General features: G+C 40.9%; 1 protein-coding gene across 1 annotated transcript; it reads right to left on the bottom strand.

Annotated features, from left to right (window-relative positions):
• Window positions 1-386: 386 nt before the first annotated feature.
• On the bottom strand, window positions 387-1,388 carry XCR1 (X-C motif chemokine receptor 1). The gene has a single exon (XM_046660022.1). The coding sequence runs from the start codon at window positions 1,386-1,388 to the stop codon at window positions 387-389; it is 1,002 nt and encodes a 333-aa protein (XP_046515978.1).
• Window positions 1,389-21,132: the final 19,744 nt, after the last annotated feature.

Raw genomic sequence — 21,132 nt, 5'->3', positions numbered from 1 at the left:
CACACACATTGAGTTTCAGCCTCTCTTAAAGTCTTGAAGGATGCTCTTTTCTGGGAATCCTTTCATGTTGTAGAACCTTCTGAACTAAGCAATGATACGAAATCCATGTCTGAATTAATGAATCAATGAAGGAATGAATGATGAACTCAGTATCCCAGAAACGTTTTCTGGACGGCAATATAAAATTTCTAGGTGGGGAGCCTCTTTTCCACAGAAGAGGGTAGGACTTGCCAGTGTAATGTAGTTCTTTCATCCCCATCTGTGTAGCTGTAGCATCCCCAAAGTTGTGCCATCTGTGATGCTCCTTCCTGCCCTACTCTTCCTTGCTCCCACACCAGCTCCTCTGGACAATCCTCCACCTCCACCTCCTACCACCAAACTCCCTTTCAGTAGAAGGAGGCGCCCTCATAGGTGAAGGCACCTGGTGAGTGAGGTAAGGGGGGAAGATTGGGAGCCTGTTGTCGGCAAAGCCAGAAGTGCCGGAGCAGACTTTTGAGGTGCCTGCGGAACTTGACCCCGACAAAGACATAGAGCACTGGGTTGAAGCAGCAGTGGGAGAAGGCAACATTGCGGCAGATGAGCAAGGCATAATCCAATTGCTGGCTGACCTCGCAGCTCTGGATGACTTCAAGTTTCAATAGTGTCTGCAGAAACAGGATCAGGTTGTAGGGAGCCCAGCTGAGGAAGTATGCCGCCACAATGGTGAAGATGAGCCTGACTGTCCGGTGGTGCCGTTTGGACCGTGAGCGGAACAGGGTCCTAAGAATCTCCACATTGCAGAATAGGATAGTCCCCACAGAGAGCAGGAAGAAGACATTGTGCTGGTAGACCGAAGCTAGAAACCATGTGCGTCCTGAATAATCACAACCCGAAGGAAACACCTTGTGGAAGATGGCATCGGGGATGGAGGACAGGATGCTGGCCACCCACACGGCTGTGGTCACCAGCACGCGGCATCGGAGGGTGTGGACACGCAGGGATGAGAGAGGGCTCACTACAGACAGGTAGCGGTGGATGGTCATGATGGTCAGGAAGAAAATGCTGCTGTAGAGGCTGATGGAGAAGACCATGTTGAGGAGCTTGCAGAGGAAGTCTCCCAGCACCCAGCCCCAGTGGTATCCCAGGATCCACACGGGCAGCAAGCAGGAGAACACCAGGTCTGAGAGGCACAGGTTGAGGATGAAGACGTTGGTGAGGGACTCCAGGCTCTCATACTTCACCAGGACCCACAACACCAGGCTGTTGCCCACCAAGCTGAGGAGAAACACCAGGAAGTACAAGATGGTGGTGCTGAAGGTGGCAAAGGTGAAGGTCTTGCTCTCACACAGAAAGCTCTCAGGATCGTAATCAAAAGGGGTGGTGGACTCTGGGAGGCCTGAGGGCTCCATCTAGACGTTGAGAGCATCTGAAACAGTAGAGATATGGAGTTGAAAGCCATGTGGGTAGGCTAGAGATCAGTAGGACTTATATTACCAAAAAGTGTGGTTCATGGACTAGCTACTAGTTGGTGAACTATTTGTAACAAGATCAGGAACTTTCACCAGAAAATGAAGTCACTCAGCATACTGCTTAGTTTGGTTAGTATTTTTTCTTAGCAAGACTTTCTGGATGAAGGAAGCAGTTCAGTAATTTACATCATGTCACAAGCCCCTTTTCTCCTGGAAGAATGGCATTTGAGTAGCACTAGGCTAGACCAGTCTCCCAGTAGGTGTAGGAAAAAGAGCAGTGGAACTGGATTCGAAGAACTGAGATCAAATTTGGGGCTCATTACTGTGTTCCTGGGCAAGCTATTTAACTTCTCTGAACTTCAGACCCTCATCTATAAAATAGTGCTAATGATCCCAGAGTCATTCCTTCATTTGTTCAACAAATATCTAGTGAGCATTTACTATGCCTGCCTGCCTCCTTCCCTCCGTCTCTCCCTCTGTCCCTTCCTCCCTGTCTTCCTCTGCTCCCTCCCTTCCTTCCTTCCATAGAGGGTAGAAATCCTGATGGCAGGATTGTTTCAGGAAATTCACTATCTCTTGAAAAGAGAGGACACAAATGGAGCAAACATCTCTCATATAAACTCAAGTATGAAATAATCTCAAGACTACAATGAACATTGAGACTCTGGGAGACCAAATCCTCACTAACACAGAGGATTAACTCTCAGAGCAGAAGGCTTTATCATTTGGGAGTTTGGTTTACAGACTATCTTATAGATGCCAGCAAGTGGAAACAATCTAAGTGTCCAACAGGAGGGGAGTAGCCAAGCAAACAACATTGAGTCAAATTGACTCAATCCTCTTGTTAGTGAGGTTTTAGAAACAGTGAGACTAGAAGGCCAAGGAGAGAAAAGGGAGAGAAAGCTGGAATTTTTATTGAGAGAGGTAAATTAAACTGCTGGGCCCAGAGTTCTCATCACGTCCTATGTGCCAGGCACTGTGCTAACACATTATAGTCCCCTGCTCCTTTAATCCCACAACTATCTGTAAGGCATGACCACCTCCATTTTACAGAAGAGGAAACTGAAGCTTAGCCTGTTAAGACAACCTTCTCAATGTTATAAAGCCAGTAAACAGGAAGGAGAGCCAAGACTGGAACCCAGGATCAATGGCCTTGTATTTTTGTGGAAGAAATTGGAGAAATAACCTGAGTTTCCCATTTACTTAGCTTTGGATAGGAGGAATAATAGTGGGTCTCAAAATGTATCCCATTTTAGATAGTTAAGTCAATTTGTGTCTCCAAACACCAAAGTGAAGATAGTTGAAAATGTTACATATAGTTTGTTTTCTTTTGCATTCTTCTGATTCCTAGAGAGGAAGATATATTGTTCTGTATGTTTACTGTCTACTTTTATTTCTCATTTTAAAAGTGTTTATGGATTTTGTTTGTTTATCTACTTGAAATAATAATGGTATTCTTATGGACTTTTTTTCTTCTCCCCAAAGCCCCTCAGTACATAGTTGTATATTCTAGTTGTGAGCGCCTCTGGCTGTGCTATGTAGGATGCTCCCTAAACATGGCCTGACGAGTGGTGCCGTGTCTGCACCCAGGATCTGAACTGGCGAAACCCTGGGCCATTGAAGCAGAGCACGCAGACTTAACCACTTGGCCATGGGGCCAGCCCACCTTAGGGATTTTTAAAAGCATGTTACTTAGTCTTGTCAACCCATTGTGCCTTTTAACCTTTTAATTGTGTCTATGGTCTTTTAATTTTTTTTGACATTTAGAACTTGTGTATTTATGTTTTAAAGAGGAGCTTATCTGACTCAATACAACAGCCCTTAGTGATCACTGTCATATGCTGGGCACTATGACAGACGCTGGATTCTAGGGTATAAACATGAGTAAGAAATAGTCTTTATCTACAAGAAGCTTATAGTTTACAATGAAATCAGAAATCACACAAATACCTGGGATTTCCTGTAGTGTGACAAGTTGGAAGTAGAGTTATTTTGGGACAGGGGACTTGTAAGCACCCTTCATATCATACAGGTGACCCCAAGTCTACTGCACAACTCCTGTTTTCCCCTGACCCGGGACCAATACAGGCCAACTCATCTTCTTAACATCAGCATCCCAGCTTCATGGCTGGAAATTTCTCAAAATCAAATGGCTGCTCCTGAGAAAAAAGATCTCTTCTCCTGTTTTTATTTTAATTTACTAAAAACAAGTAACTCTCAGTGTTTTAACATCTCTCATGAATATAGAATAAAGCAAGAGAGAGATGGGCTGCCTTCCTTGGATGATGATCTGTGTTGCCTGCATCACCATGGTAGAATAATCACACATCTCAACTCTCAGTGGAATTCACACGCTTTCCCTCAACTCAGAATAAAAGAAGTCCTCTGGCTGGTCTGGAGTGACAGGCAATCAGTGGCCAATCTAGTTAACTTCTACTTCTCCCACATTTCCAGATTTTCCTGAGGTGTGGTCCTGAATAATGCAGTTTGAATGGGTTGGTAGAAGAACTTTTCAGTTCGTGTTCTGCCAGGTTATCCAGTATTGATTTATTTATTGTATAGAAGATAAATAACTGGGTTCCGCTTTCCCTAATGGCTGAGTAAGCTCAGAGGCAACCAACCCTTCTACAGATAAGAACTATCAACCCTGGAACAAAACCAAAAATCTTCCTGAGGGCACTGTTGAGCTACTAAAAGACAGTGACTACTGGAAGGAATTAGGCATTTGAAAGAAAAGAACAGCTGCATGGCACTGGGTGAAATTCCCATTTTGATGGCTTTGGCCTAAGGCACGACCTGCTTATGAGTGGCAGCTAAAACTCTAGTAGAAAACTCACAATTTCTTGGTCTTGAAAAACCAGAGGGCTGAATTTAGGACAGCTACAGCCACTGGAGTGTGAGTGGAAAATCACAGATAGGAAAGTGCTACAGACCCAAATATTGTACATAAACTCTGCCCAAATGTTTGACTGACCTCTGAACCATGAATGCACCAGTGAAAGCTAAAAGAGCTGAACTGAGATTTGAGCTGCCGCCCAGCTCAGGGGAGACAGAGTTTAGAGTTTGAGCCAGCCAAGTTAATTGTCTGCTAAAACAAACAAACAATATATAGCTAATCCATACTTTTCAGAAGAATGAAACAGAATCCAGTCTCCACAACACAATATTTACAATATTCAGGATACCATACAAAATTTCTCAGCATATGAAGAAATAGGAAAACATGGCCCACACTCAAAAGAAAAGGCAATTGAGAAACTGACTCTGAGATGAACTAGATGTTAGAATTTGCAAATAAAGGTGAAAATGCAACTATTATAACAATGCTCAAGGGAATGAAGGGATATATTCATAATGAACGAAAAGATAAGAAATCTCAGCACAGAAAGACAAATTATATAAAAGACCTGAAAGAAATTAGAAATCAATAACAATAAGATACAAGAAAAGCCTCAAAAATTTGGAAGTAAAACGGCATGCTTCTAAAGAATCTGTGAATCAAAGAAATCACAATGCAAATGGTAAAATATTTTGGACTGAATAATGATGAAATTAGCGCATATCAAAATTCATGGGATGCAACTAAATCAGTGTTTAGAGAGAAATTTATAGCTTTAATAGCTCATATTAGAAAGAAGAAAGGTCTAAAATCAATGATCTTAAATCAGTGACTCAGAAACTAGAAACAGAGGAGCAAATTAAACTCAAAGTAAGTAGAAGGAGGGAAATAATAAAGATAAAAGAAGAAAAAAAGAAATAGAAAATAAGAGAGAAAATGTACAAAACCCAAACTAGTCCTTTGAGAAAATTTTTTTAAAGGTAATAAAACACTAGCCAGATTGGTTGAGAACAAAGAGAGAACACAAATTGTCCATGGCAGGTATGAAAGAATGGTTATTGCTACAGATCTTATGGACTCTAAAAGAATAAGAAAGAAATATTATGATCAATTTTCTATTAATAAATTCAATAAGTTAAATGAAATGGACAAATTTCTTTAAAAATTCAGCCTACCAAGACTGACATGAAATGATATGGCAAGTCTGAATAGGTCTACCTCTATTATGGAAATTTAGTTAAGTATAAAAAATATCCTACAAGAGAAAACTCCAGAACTAGATGATTTTTCTAGTGCATTCTGTCAAACATTTAATGAAGAAATAACACCAATCTTATACAAACTATCTGAAACAGGATGAAACACTCTCTCAGATGTTTAATAGGCCAGCATAACCCTGATGCCAAAATCAGACAAAAACATTACAATAAAAGAAAACTACAGACTAATATCCCTCGTGAATGTAGACACAAAAATCCTTAACCAAATATTAGCAAATCAAATCCGCAATATATTTAAAAAGCATATACATCATGCCCAGTGGTGTTTATCTCCAAAATATGAAATTGGTTTAATATTTGAAAATCAATCAATTTAAGTCATCCTATTGAGACAAAAGCTGTATGATCCTTTTTGATAAATGCAGAAAAGCATTTGACAAAACTCAACAGCCGTTCATGACATAAACTCTCAGCAAACTAGAAATAAAAGGGATATAGGGATCTACAAAAACCATTCCACTTTTCTGTTGGTTGTTCATTCATTGACTCAGAATTTCAGAGGTGTTCCTGGTCTGGGCTTAGAAGGCCTTGGGGATACAAAGGAGAAGGATGACAAATCCCAGACTGCTCTGACTTACCCCTCTAGGAGTTCGGTTCTCCTTTGCCTGTCATGCTCTCCCTCCCGGTCTCTGGGGCCCGCCTCGACTCTAAGAGAGTAAATTTGGCTTTCTGGTCCTCAATGTAATTTGGAATGAGAAATGCAGCTCTAAATTATCCAACCACCAATAACAACAATGCCTTACATAATGGCCTGTAACCAAATAAACCCCTCCACTTTCTTTAGCACAAGGAAAAGAAAAGCATTATATATGACAGTTTTACTCAAAGCACCATCCACGGACCAGCTTTTTAGCAATGTAGATTTTTGAAATTCCCAGACCTATGGAATCAGAAGGTCTCCAGGTGGGCTCAGGAATCTGCATATTTACTTGCTCTCCAGGTGGTTCTGATAGACACCTGGAGTTTAAGAACTCCTGGTATAGGCTATTAGAATTAGAGGAAAACATACGTTTGAAATGTTTTCAAAGGAACTCACCTATATCTTCTCCTCTTTACGTGTGTCTTGAGCAGAAATGGTGCTTCTCTGTTTCATATTTTGCTCAGAGAAGCTGAAACCCCTGCCCTGCCCAGAAGGTTAGCGGAAGATGAGGGAAGACTCTTGTGTGGAATCTCAAAGAAAGGCAGGGAGTCTTTACTAATCCCTCCTCTTCCCACCACCCGGCTTTCTGGCTTGATCTGCCCCTAACCCCCTGCTTCCACCCAAGACCTCACGTTAGAATCTGGTGACATCACCGGTCACAAGAGAAGAGCTGGTTATCCAGCCTGTCTCCTCATCTGAGGCCCTGGGGTCCACCAAGGATAGATAGTAATTTTAGAGTTGGAAGAAATCTTAAAGGATAGTGCATTTTTTTAAAGTTGTATTTTTATTTTATCAAAGTTGTATTTAATTAATGTACTAGTTGTGTATGATTGTTATTATTTTAAACTGAGATACAATTCATGTAACTTAAAATTTATTATTTATTTTAAATTGTAGAATTCCGTAGTTTTCAGCACATTCACAATATTGTACAACCATCATTACTATCCAATTCCAGAACCTTTCCATCACCCCCAAAAGAAATCCCGTACTTGTTAGTAGTCAGCCCCACTCCCTACTTCCCTCCGTCTCCTGGCAACCACTAATCTACTTTCTGTCTCTATGGTTTTGCCCATTCTGGACATTTCACATAAGTGGAATCATACGATATGTGACCTTTTGTGACTGGCTTCTTTCACTTAGTATAATGTTTTGAAAGTTCATCCATGTTGTAGTGTATATTGTTACTTCATTCCTTTTTATGGTTGAATAATATTCCATTGCATGGATAAACCACATTTCGTCTATCTATTCCTCAATTGAAGGACATTTAGGTTGTTTATACTTTTTGGTTATTATGAATAATGCTGCTCTGAACATTCAGGTAAAAGTTTTTGTGCGGACATGTATTTTCAGTTCTCTTGGGTATACACCCAGGAGTGGAATCACTGGGTTGTGTGGTAATTCTATGTTTAACTTTTTGAGGAACTGCCAAACTGTTTTCCACAGAGCTGCACCATTTTACTTTCCCACCAGTAATGTATGAGACTTCCAGTTTCTCCACATCTTTACCAACAGTTGTTAGTAGTTAGCTGTTAGCTTTTTAAAAAATTTTTATTTTAAATTTTAAATTAAATTTAAAAAAATTATTAAAAAATTATAAACCATTTGTTAAAAAAACGGTAACTCATTATGATTTTGATTTACACTTCCTTAGTTAGTAACAATGTTGAGTATCTTTTCACGTGCTTATTGGTCATTCGGGTATTTCTTTGGAGAAGTATCTATTCAGAACCTTTGCCTTTTTAAAATTTGGGTTCTTTGGCTTTTTACTATTAAATTGTAAGAGTGATCTATGTATTCTGGATACTAGACACTTATCAGGTATGTGATTTGCAAATAGCTTCTCCCACTCTGTGCATTCCTTTTGAATTTCTTCATAGTGTCCTTTTACACATAAAAGTTCTTAATTTTGATGAAGACTCATCTATAATTCTTTTTTCTTTTGTTTCTTGTGATTTTGGCGTCATATTTAAGAAACCATTGCCTAACCCAAGGTCACAAAGGTTTCTATCTATGTTTCCTTCCAAGAGTTTTTTAGTTTCAGCTCTGAACTCTCAATTATATTCCACTCTTCTCCCCATCTGTTCTTAGGCTAGCCACTACACTGTTTTGACCTCTGTACAACCGGTTGTAGTAAGCTTTGAAACCAGGAAGCATGATTTTCCAACTTTGTAAATGTAGATAAAGGGAATACTATTGACAGCGATTTTTGACAAGGTGCCAAGACCTCTAGGTAGGGAAAGAATGACCTTTTCAGCAAATGGTGCATGGTCAGCGAGATATCTACACACAAAAGACTGAATTTGGACTCCTACATCATGTGCGATTGGCTAAAATTGGCTAAAAATGGATTAAAGTCCCAACTGTAAGAGTTAAAACTATAAAACTTTTGAGTGTCAAAGGACACTATGAAGAAATGAAAAAAGAATTTTGATAGTATTTGCATTGAACCCATAGGTCAATTTGGGGAGTATTGCCATCTCAACAATCTTGAGTTTTCCAATCCCTGAACACTATATGTTTCTGTTTACTTAGATTTTCTTCAGTTTTTTTCCATAGCGTTTTGTGGTTTTCAGTATACAGATCTCATGCTTTCTTGCTTAAACTTATTTCTAAGTATTTTAATTTTATGCTATTATAAATGGACTTTTCTTAATTTCATTTTCAGATTATTCATTGTTAGTGTATAAAGATACAAGTGACTTTGTATTCTGCATCTTTGCTGAACTCTTTTATTAGCTTTAATAGTTTCTTTGGCCAATTTAGATTTTTCTCTATATAAAATAATGTCATCTGCATATAGAGATAGTTTTCCTTCTTCCTTTCTAATCTTGGTGCCTTTTTTTATTGCCAAATTGCCCTGACTAACACCTTCAATACAATATTGAATAGGAGTTGTGAGAATGGACATCCTTGTCTCGTTCCTGATCATAGGGGGAAAGCTTCCAGCTTTCACCATTAAGTGTGATGTTAGCTGTGGGTTTTTACTATGCGCCTTTCATCAGATGGAAGAAGATTCCTTCTATTCCTAGTTTGTTGAATGTCTTTTATTTTCAATAATGAAAAGATACTGGATTTTGTCAAATACTTTTTCTGTATCTGTTGAGTTCCATTGTATGGATGTACCACAGATTTTTTTATCCTTTCACCTATTGAAAGACATATTTGTTGCTTACATATTTTGGAAATTATGAAAAATACTTTATACACTGCCAAAGATCAGTTGACTGCATTAGTGTGGATCTATTTATGCGTTCTCTGTGCTGTTCTGTCAATCAATTTTTCTATTCATTCATCAATACCACACTGTCCTGATTACTGTTGCTTTATAGTAAGCCTTAAATTTGGGTAGTATCAGGTTTGTATCCTGACTTTGTTCTTCTTGCTCAGTATTGTCCTGACTGATCAAGGCCTTTCGCCTTTCCACATAAACTTTTGAATCAAAATGTCGATATCCACAAAGTAACTTGCTGAGATTTTGATTTGGTTTGCGTTGAATCTATAGATCAGGCTAGGAAGAACTGATATCAGTATTGAGTTTTCCTGTCCATGAACATGGACTATCTCTCCATTTATTTAGTTCTCCTTTGATTTCTTTCTTCAGAGTTTTGTAGTTTTCCTTGTATAGATCTGGTGCATATTTTGTTAGATTAATACTTAAGTATTTAAATTTTGGAGTGATAATATAAATGATATTATGTTTTTAATTTCAAATTTCACTTGCTCATTGCTGGTATATAGGAAAGCTATTGACTTTTGTATACTAATCTCGTATCCTGCAGCCTTGTGTATTGGTTATCAGTTCCAAGAGACTTTTTTCTCAATTCTGTCAGATTTTCTACATAGACAACCATGTCATCTGTGACAAAGACAGTTTATTTCTTTCTTCCCAATATGTATACATTTTATTTCCTTTTCTCATCTTATTTTATTAGCTAGAACTTTTAGTACAACATTCGAAATCAGTGATGCGCAGCGGGTAAGTTCGCACGTTCTGCTTCTCGCTGGCCTGGAGTTCACTGGTTTGGATCGCAGGTGCGGACATGGCACCACTTGGCAAAAGCTGTGGTAGGCATCCCACTTATAAGAGGAAGATGGGCATGGATGTTAGCTCAGGGCCAGGCTTCCTCAGCAAAAAAGAGGAGAACTGGCAGTAGTTAGCTCAGGGCTAATCTTCATCAAAAAAAAAAAAAAAAAGAAAGAAAGTCAGTGATGAGAGGGTGCATCCTTGCCTTGTTTCTGGTCTTAGCAGGAAAGAGTCTAGTTGTCTAGTTTATCGCCATTATGATGTTAGCTATAAGCTTTTTGTAGATATTATCAACTTGGGGAAGTTTCCTTCTATTCTTAGTTTACTGAGAATTTTTTTTTTTGTCATGAATAAGTGTTGGATTTTCTCAAATGCTTTTTCTGTATCTATTGAGATGATAATTTGATTTTTCTTTTTTAGCCCGTTGATGTGACAGATTACATTAATTGATTTTGGATGTTGAGCCAGGCTTGCATGCCTAGGATAAGTTCCTCTTGCTGGTTGTTTATAACTTTTTGTACCTATTGTTGGATTCGATTTGCTAATATTTTTTTGAGGATTTTTGCATCTATGTTCATGAGAGACTTCGGTCTGTAGTTTTCTTTCCCTTAACGTCTTTGCCTGGTTTTGGTATTAGGGTATTGCTGGCCTCACAGAATGAGTTAGGAAGTATTTCCTCTGCTTCTACCTTCTGAAAGAGATTGTAAAGAGTTGGTATCATTTCTTCCTTAAATGTTTGGTGGAATTCACCAGCGACCCCATCTGGGTCTGGTGCTTTCTGTTTTGGAAGGTTATTACTTATTGATTCAATTTCTTTAATAGATATAGGCCTATTCACATGGTCTGTTTCTTCTTATGTGAGTTTTGACAGATTGTGGGTTTGAAGGAATTGGTCCGTTTCATTTGGGTTATCAAATTTCTGGGCATAGAGTTGTTCATAATATTCCTTTATTATCCTCTTAATGTCAATGGGGTCTGTAGTGACATCTCTTCTTTCATTTCTGGTATTAGTAATTTTTGTTTTCTCTTTTTTCTTGGTTAGCTTAGTTAGAGTCTTATTGACTTTATTGATTTTTTTTTCAAAGAACCAGCTTTGATTTTGTTGACTTTCTCTACAAAAAATGGGATCATATCATGCACACTGATTTATCCTTTTTCCGCTAAAAAAAATGGCATGAACATTTTTTCAAGCCTATCTTCTTCTTTTTAACAGCTGAAAAGTATTCCACTGCATTGTGGTGTCATACTTATTTCCCTGTTGATGGACATCCAGTTTGCTTCCAATCTTTAAAATTACCACAGTGCTGCAGGGAGCATGAGTGTACATATACCTTTAACGTACTGGTGTTGATATTTCTGTAGGATAGATTTCTAGAAGTGGTGGATTTCTGAATTATAGGGTATGTGAATTTTACATTTTGGTAGATATTGCTAGATTGCCCTGTAAAACGATTGTATTTATTTATATTTCCACAATAATGTACAAGAGTGCCTATTATTATACACCTGGTCAAAATTGGATATTATTAACTTTACAAATTTGTGTTCTTCTGAAAGGAGAAGTAGAAGTAGAAGATAGTAGTATCATGTTGTTTTGATTCAAATTTTATGTTATTTTGAGTCAAGCATTTTCCCCACAGATTTATCAGCCAATTGCCTGTGTGTGTGTGTGTGTGTGTGTGTGTGTGTGTGTAACTGCTGTTTGCCGAGGTAGGTAATTGTTGAGAGGACTCATATAGCAAGTGTTTAACAAATGTTTATTTTCTAAATATGAAGACACAATTTGAAACTAAGGTTTTCACATTTCCTCATGTTTGGTTTCAGTGTGACAAAAATTCATACTCTTGCCGTAAACAGAAAGTTCTAAAACTCTGGTCAGGCTGGACAAAGGTGGGACTGAGTTCCAACCTCGTGCAGACTCAAGATGTAGAAGGGGAAGTCCACTCTTGAGCATAGTGCAATGTGCACAGGTGCCTGGTGGGATTCAGGCCAGAGACCAGCTCCAGAGGTCTTTGGCATAAGTATCAGAGTGGAGCCCTTGGCAGGAAAAACAGAAACTGCTGACTCTGGATCTCCAGGGTCTCATGATCTAATTGGACCAAGTCTAGCAAGATGGATTGTTCTATTTGAGCCTCAGTCCCACACACATGAGACCAGACATAGGCATATTCACATCAAAGGTCTTGCAGCTTCAGGAGACATTGGAGACAGCATCCTGGCCTCACTGGGCCGTATATTCACAGGGAACAACTGTAGTCATAGAATGATGAGGGGCAGGCTCGGGTAACCATGCAGGCCAAGGATACCAAGAAAGGATTAGAAGGGAAGAACAACACAACCTTGTTGCTGACAACACATGAGACCACCTCAGGAACCTCATTATTAACTGAAGTAGGCTTTGGGAGGTGGGGGTGGGGAAGACAAGTGCTGAGGTCTTGTCACGGGGGTGTATGTGCAAGGGCCATTATGACCTGGACTTTGAGGTCAGTGTGATTTTCTTTGAAACATTAGGCTGGAGAGCTTGGGATCTTTCTAGTTCTGCCAGAGTCTGGAGCAGAGTTAGATCTACAGGAGGAAATTAGGCTTAGCTTCAAGAGTTACAGAAAGATGTGACTCCGTGAGGTCACTGCATATCACTGCACAATAGGGCCTCAAAGTTATTTTTAAAATTTAGCGTTATTATTGCTATTGAATAGGGACTATAGTCACAGGAGTCATTGTGAATCATTGATCAAAATCAAAGATACATATTGAGAAAACAGGCATACACAACTCCATATTGATCATAGGTAAGAAAGAAAGTAAGTAATTAAATAGGTGAGAGAGGAGGGCTCAGCTTCCAGGAGAATACTGGAGGCCAGCAGGTAAGGTGGAGGGAGAGCTGGAGCTGGAAAATCACTGTGCAACCATCACAGAGAAGGTGGGTTCAGGCAGGATGCTAAACCTAGAGGTGGCAAATTTTGATGAGAAGCAGGATACTTGCATGGTCTTAAAGTGTCTCCACACAGACTACTTACTAGTTACAAAGGAAAAAATAGTAATTACAGTGCAGAGAAACTGGACAAGATCTTAGCCACATAATGAAATTTAACATCTCCAATGAGGGGCGGGTAGACAGCATGTGCCTCCAGATGTGATGTCCAAGAAGGACACAACATTACTTATGTAATATTCCAGCCAGGGATGAATAACAATATAAAGATGCTAAATTGTCAGACAAACCCAAAAATGAGAAATGTTCTATTAAAAATGAAGGGGGAGCTCCATTCCTCACAAATGTCAATGTCAAAAAAGACTGAAAAAGGCTGAGGAACAGTCCCAGCTTAAAGGAGCTAAAGACACATGACAGCTGAATGCAACACATGGCCCTGGAGTGGAGGAAAAAAATGTTACAAAGAACAAGATTGGGTCAACTGACCAACCTGGAATACCGATAATTTCATTAGATACAAGTATCATGTCAACACTGAATTTCCTGAAGTTGATCACAGCAGTGTGGTTGTGTAAGAGAATATTCCTATTGTTAGGAAGTACACACTGAAATATTTGGGGATGACGAGCCATGGGTTATGCAATTTATTTCAAGTAATTCAGAAAGAGAGAAAGGGAGAGCGAGCACGCACGATAACGCCAGCGAGGTCAAATGTTAACAATAGGCGAATCCGTGGGCAGAGTGTAAGTGCTATTTGCGTTTTTATTATTCTTGCAATTTTTCTCTGTCTGAAATTAGTTTCAAATTAATAGTTAAAAAGCTTAAAAAACAAAAGGTATGCAGTGCAAAATCTTACTTCCAATCCTGTCCTCCCCCAAACTGCTTTTATTAATTCCTTATGTTTCCTTCCAAAGTTTCTTTTTACAAATAAAGCAAACATGGACATTTACGCTATAGACATTTTTGCATGAAGTCATGATCTCGAAGTTTTCAGCTTTCTCAAGAAGTTACTTCCATGGCCTTACCTTTTTTTTTTTCCCTACAGAAGTCTCTATTATTAGCATAACATGCAGGAATTTACCCCTTTTGCCGAGTTGTTCATTCGTTCATCAGTGGAATCTTTAGCAGATAAGGCATCTATAACTTGGAGTGGGAGGAAGAGAGTTCCTCCTAAGTTGTATCCCTTGGAGCCTTCTGAAGGAGAATTTAGGCCAGAAGGAGTAACCCGTGCCTCAGAGGCCCCGCTGGAAACCCTGATTCCATAACTACAAAGTGATTGAGATACTTGGGGCCCTTGTCTGTCCACCAGGAGGGTCCACAAAGAGAAACACAGATTTAGGGAGCCATCAGCCCTCTGCCAAGCATTGACTTGGCGAGACCTCATAGCAACACTGCGAAGAAGGTACTATCAATATTTGAATTTTACAGATGAGCCAGCATAGGTGCCCAGAGGATAAGTCACTCACTCACAGTCCGACAGCAAGAAAATCGTGGCTGAGTGGGAATCATCCAGCTTATTTGGCTGCTAGGTCTCAGGTTTCTGGGGGATAGTTTGGGTTAAGGAGAGCCACACTGCTTTCCAAGATTGGGCAGGGGGTTGGGGCTGGGGCTGTTAAGCAGTATCTGGGGACAGGCTAGGGTCGACTGTCCTCACTCGCCCTCCTACTGCTCTGAGAAATGCCTGGTGTAGGTGCAGTCCTCATTATATATATGTCAGGCTAGCACTTCAAGATTTCATTTCAACACTAATTTCTTTTCACACAAAATTTTTGACCCACACCACAAACAAAGGGCTATTTGGTGACAGCTTTAACACTTGAAGGGATGGTACAACCATTCTGGAAAAGAGTTTGGCAGTTTCTTAAAAAGTTAAACACACACCTATGTGATCCAGCCATTCCACTCCTTGGTATTTACTCAAGAGAAGCAAAAACATGTCTATGCAAAATTTTTTCATAAAAATGCCATGAGTGATCATAGCAGCTTTATTTGTAATAGTGCAAAACTTGAAGCAGCCCAGGTGTTCATCAGCAGGTAAGTGGATAAATAAACTGTGGAATATCCATACAGCGGAATACTCTTGGCAATAAAAAAGAGCAGCTATTAATACATGCTACAGCATTGATGCATCTCCAAATAATGCTGAGTGAAAGAAGTGAGAAAGAGTACACACTGTGATTTCTTTTATATAAAGTTGTAAAAAATGCAAACTAATCTATAGTGATAGAAACAGATCCGTGTTTGCCTGGGACGAGGATGGAAGGAGGGTTTGAACAAAGGGGCAGGAGGGAACTTATGGGGGTGATAAAAAAAGCTTGTTATCTTGATTTGGTGGTAGTTTTATGAGTTTACACGTATGTCAAAATGAACTGCACTTCAAATATGTGCAGTTTATTGGACTTTAATTATATCTCATGATGGTCAGCTTTATGTGTCAACCTGGCTAGGCTATACTGTGCATTTATTCAATCAAACAGTGATCTAGGCATTGTAGATGTGACTAACACCTACGATCCACTGATTTATGTGAAGGAGACTACCCTTGATTTCTGGATGGGCCTGATCCAATCAGATGGAAGGCCTGAGTGCAGAACTGAAGTTTCCTGGAGGAAGAAGAAACTCTGCCTGTGGACTGGAGAGTCAGCTCCTGCTCAAGTTTCCAACTTGCCCTGCCTGACGACCTGCCTTGCAGAGTTTGCACTTGTCTAGTCAATGTCTGTAGTTACACAGGACAATTTCTTGCAGTAAATCTCTATATCTATCTATCTACCTAGCTATCTCCTCTATCCTATTGGTTCTGTTTCTCTGGTGGAACCCTGACTTATACAGATTTTGGTAATGAAAGCGGTTCTAGAACTAAATATTAAGAATGAGTTTTCTGAATGGGTTTTGGGTTTTCTGGAATTGGTTCTCTAATATGATTAGATTCTAAGCCTCCAATGATTCTATTTCCAGTGGTAAAGAGGGCATGATGTGATGTGGCAATAGAGATGTAAAATATTGCTAATGTACACTGTTAAACAAATACTTGTAAGATTCTGGGTGACCATGTATTTGACGCCTTAGGATGTTTTAGTCAAACGAAGGTGTATAATGACATTGCCTGGTTGCTCTCCACTGTCCTAGAGAAAGTGGACAAAGAAAAAGATGAGCTCAGGTCCTCAAATTGCTAAGTCGAACACTGCATAAATGACCTGAAAACTTCTCTCTGTCATTAAAGAAACTCCATCTCCTATAGCCACTTGGCTGGGATTTCTCAAAATCAAACCAATTCTCAACATGCAAGTGGCTGAACTATAATGCAAATCAAATCCACAGCCTTACAGGTGTCTTCTGTTAAAGTAAGGGCATCGATTGGGAAGGAATGGGAACCTGGAAATTGGAATGGGGACATGTGGGAAGATCCCAATGAAGCTGAGGATACTGAGGAAATACAACACTTAAATTCTGCTGAGTCTCCTTTGCCACTTGAAGCAGCCCTTCCACCTCTGTCTGACACACCAAGCCATCATCAAATAGAGGTGATATATGTGACACTGGGGCCAAGCAGGCCCTTAAGGCACAACTAAGTTACATGAGGAAGTGGCCCAAATGCCCATGACCCCTACTCTTGCTACACTGCCTTCTCTCTCTCAACCCATACACCGATGACCTCATGAGGAGTTCCCTACGACCAGCTAAATGAAGAAGAGAAAAAATCCTGTCTGGTTTATAGATGTTTCTGCATGATATGCAGGCACCACCCAAAAGCAGCCAGTCGCAGCACTGTGGCTTCTTTCTGGGACATCCCTGAAGGACAGTGGTGAAGGGAAATCCTCCCAGTGGGCAGAACTTGGAGCATTGCACTTGGTTGTTCATTTTGCTTAGAAGAAGAAATGGGTACCCAAACTCTCAGTCGTGATATCCAAAGATAGCCTCTCGGTTCAGTCCCATGGATGTGCACATCAAATTTGCTACTTGACATCAGAAAGAAAATCTTAGTTCTCTGATTCCCAGCTTCAGGGAGGAGGAGGTCAAGGACTCAAACTGTTACTTCTGTGTAATATGCAGCTTACACATTCTATTTCCCTCTTCTCGCAAAAAGAGGAAAGGACGCCTGGTCACTTTTCACTTCCACTTGAGCGAGGCCTGAATACTCATGACCACGGTCCCCTCCGACAATTTTTTTTGGTATGTGAATGAGGTATGTGTAAGTCAGGGTTCTACCAGAGAAACAGAAACAGTAGGATGGAGATTATATATATATATCTATATTTAGAATATGTATATTTTAGATATATTTATAAATATATGTTATATACAATATTGTAAATTGTAAATATATCAATATATACATTTACAGTATATATATATTTATAGTCATTCATAATAACATATATACACAGATTTACAATAACAAAGCAGTACTTGCACCTAACATGATACAATTATCTTTCGTATAACTGGAAATTCACAAACCCTTTCCCCAGGCAGGTTACAAAGGCCTTGGGTGATATTTATTCTTTTCCTTGATACCCTGTAACTTGAGCATATAATATAAAGTTAATTATTATTAATACATCTTAGGTGATAAGAAGTTGAGCGGGAAGAAAAAATTATTTGCTTAATACATATGTATAAAACATATTCATAACAAAATAAGGAAGAGATGCCCATAACAGTTATAGTCCTCATTTCTGCCTCTGCTCACATGGTCATAGCTGGTTTTTATAGCTACCTCCTTTCACTACTCATTCCATATTCCTGGTGCCCTCAGCAAGTACCTCAGCTGGTCATGGTTCTTTGCCTGATGGGTGACTCCAACCTTCATTCCTGAAACCTGGACCATTAACATTTCTGCCTGAATTGGGTTGTTGTGGTTTTCCATTGACTTTGATCACAGGACGTGGTAGTACTAAGAGGTACTCTAAGGGATCAGCTGTATTCCACACATATTCTTTCTCACTTCTATTGTGTAGTAGCTGATCAGTTTCCCTTTGGTATTCAGGATCAATCACTCCAGCAAGCATGGTAACTCCCTTCTTTGCCTGTTGATTCAGAGGCAAGAGAAGCCCAAGGTGGCTGGGTGGCAGTCTTAACTTCTAGTTCAGTGGAATCACTGTTGGGTCTCCTGGTGGGATCATTCCTCCCTTTGGAACCAAGACCTCTAGATCAGCAGAGAAAAGGTTATGGAAATAGGAAGTCAAAATTTTGCTAGTGAATCACTAGGGGTAATAGTGAGTGGTGCTGCTCTCATTTCTACCCTTTGGTTCCTGGACCAGTGAATCCTGGCATGCGAGAAATAGAATCTGATGTTGGATGCTGATTTACAGCATATACAGCTTCCTGGAGGACATTTCCCCAGTCCTACGAGGTATTGCCACCTAGCTGGCACTGTAACCTAGTTTTTAAAAGGCCTTTCCACCATTTTATCAAGCCAGCTGCTTTAGGCTGGTAAGGAACACAGTAAAGACTGGTGAGTTCCATATGCACAGGCCAATTGCTGCACTTCTTTTGCTGTGAAGTGAGTTTCTTAATCAGAAGCAATGTTATATGGAATACCATGACAGTGGATAAAGCAATCTGTAAGTTCATGGGTGATAGTTTTTGCAGAGACACTGTGTGCAGACAAAGTAAATCTGTATCCAGAGTAAATGTCTATTCCAGTAAGAACAAAATGCTGCTCCTTCCACAATAGAAGCAGTCCAGTGTAGTCAACCTACTGCTAAATAAGCCAGCTAATCACTCTGGGGAATTGTTCCTATTAGGGACTCAGTGTTGGTCTCTGCTGCTGGAGGATCGGGCACTCAGTGGTGGCTGTAACCAGGTTGGCCTTGGAGAATGGAAGTCCATGTTGCTGAGCCCATGCACAATCTCCATCTCTACGTCCATGGCCACTTCATTTGTGAGTCCATTGAGCAATGAGAGGAGTATCTAGAGAAAGAGGCTGACTGGTGTCCAGAGAATGGATCATCCTATCCACTTCATTTTTAAAATCCTCCTCTGCCGAGGTCACCTTCTGGTGAGCGTTCCCATAGGACATTCCCTGCCTTTCCTACTCTGTTATGGGATATTGTTCAACACCTTTATTGAGGACCTTTGGGTCAAAGCAAGGTGTCTGGTATCTGGTTTGATGTATAAGGGCCACTCTCATGCCTGCTTTCCTGGGTTCCAAAGGTCCTCTGGGTTAGGCCTCTTAGAATCAGAAGACACAGCCTTAGCCTCTGGAAGTTAGAGCCTGGAGTCCTGCTAGGGGAAAGGAACATGGTGAGTCAGAGGTGCAGATGATGGGGGTCACGTGGTGGATGGTGGAAGGGGTCACCAGTATGTAGGGCCTGGGCCTCTAGCCTGAGCTCCTGGGTGAGGGACCCACAGGTGAGTCTGAAGCATCGGACTGGGGGATCGGATTCAGAGGTCCAGTAGAGCCCAGCACTGGGTGCAGGTTAAAACTGGATTTGGCAAGTCTGGCATAGAAGTCATCTCCTCCGGGATGGGTCCATTTGCGGAGCCCCCAGGGGCAGAGTTCTGTGGGGCAATGAGCCATGGACAGATTGGCTTAGGCTTTGGGGCTCTCAGTTAGCCAGAAGCCAATTTTGGCAGTGCCCTTTTCACACAGAAGCTGATGAATCAGTAGGATTGGGCTCAGGACACCTCTGGGACTTTTGGACTTTTGTTAGCGAGTGGTTAGAGTTCAGGAGAAGGTAGATAATTTCTGAAATTCCTAAAGCCAGAAAGTGTGAGAGCCTGAACTTCCCTGAGGAGATGTGGGCCTCTGAGCAGCAAGGCAAACAGGTACGGATTCCTGTAGTGGCCGCGGACGTGCCTGCTCAGACCTCCTTTTAGAGACAGCTGCAGGGTGCATGGTTGACTGGTGGCCCCAGATGCCTCCACCATCAACACTGATGCCACATGCCATTCTCCCCCTATACCCCCTGCTGCATCTAGCCAGTGACTGAGTTTGGCAGGGTATTAGAGCCATCCCGTTCCTGCCTGAACCAGAACTCCTCCACGGGCAGCTCTTGCTCTGGGACTCCCCATTGGCCTTGCCACTGCTCCCTCTCCCTTTATCCTTTCAGGCGTTTCTCCTAGTAAATCTCTTGTGCATCTAATCCTCACTTGGTCTCTGCTTTTGAAATGCCAGGAGAACAGGAGCTCAAGGGCCATGTTGGGGTCTCAAGTCTGGCATGGGGCCCCCTTTTCCCTGGAGGAACCGGGCTTTAGGAAAAGGAGGAGGCTGACAGCATCCAGCCCACCCACCTCTCTGATGGAACTTCCAGCCTGTCTGTGGCTGGAGTGGCTCTTGTGGTGGGAGAGACTAGAGCTCGCGTTTGATCTGGGCAGAGGTAAGCTGGAGCTGGCTCACACTGGCTTGTGTTATATGTTTAGGAATTTTGGAGCTGGCTGATGTCACTGGTAGTTTGAAATTAGCTGTGGTGGAAGTATTTACACCCCAGAATTTGGCAAGCACTATAAATCAGGGCTTTTCCCTCTGGAGAGCTGGTTGTTAAAATTTACCAGCACACAGCCAGATGAAAGGTTATCATTTTCTTAGGACGGCTTGTGAGATAAAGTCCCAAATTCCTGTCCTAGCTGGTGTAGTGGTATCATTCAGGATCCCAATAAGAGACAGATGGTCCTCTCAAAAGAGTGACTGGGGACAATTCAAGGAAAGGACTTTTACAAAGGACTTTTAAAAAGGAATTTTACAAAGGTGTGGGCATGGTATAAGGAATGCAGGCAGCAATGGTGAAGTGATTCTGGCCTAGCAATAGTGGGCAGCTGCTACCAATCCCAGGCCTGAAAGCGTGGGAGAAAGAGCCATTGAAGAACCTGGGGAGACCTATAGCCCTAGGGGAGGGCTGCCTGACACGGGACTTGGCCTTTGGCAGAGGAACTAGTCACTTCCACCCCTTGTCCAGCAGAGAGGCAGAGGAATAAATGCATCAACCTCTTCTCCTCCCACCCCACTCCACTCAAACTCCTA

Source organism: Equus quagga, chromosome 1, assembly GCF_021613505.1.
Source record: "Equus quagga isolate Etosha38 chromosome 1, UCLA_HA_Equagga_1.0, whole genome shotgun sequence".
Lineage (NCBI taxonomy): Eukaryota > Metazoa > Chordata > Mammalia > Perissodactyla > Equidae > Equus > Equus quagga.
Note: the sequence above shows the minus strand (reverse complement) of the source record. Positions and strands in the feature narration are given on the sequence as shown.

What these genes read in the sequence shown, in the direction of transcription:
- XCR1 (XM_046660022.1), bottom strand. Translation starts at nt 1,388, where the DNA reads ATGGAGCCCTCAGGCCTCCCAGAGTCCACCACCCCTTTTGATTACGAT.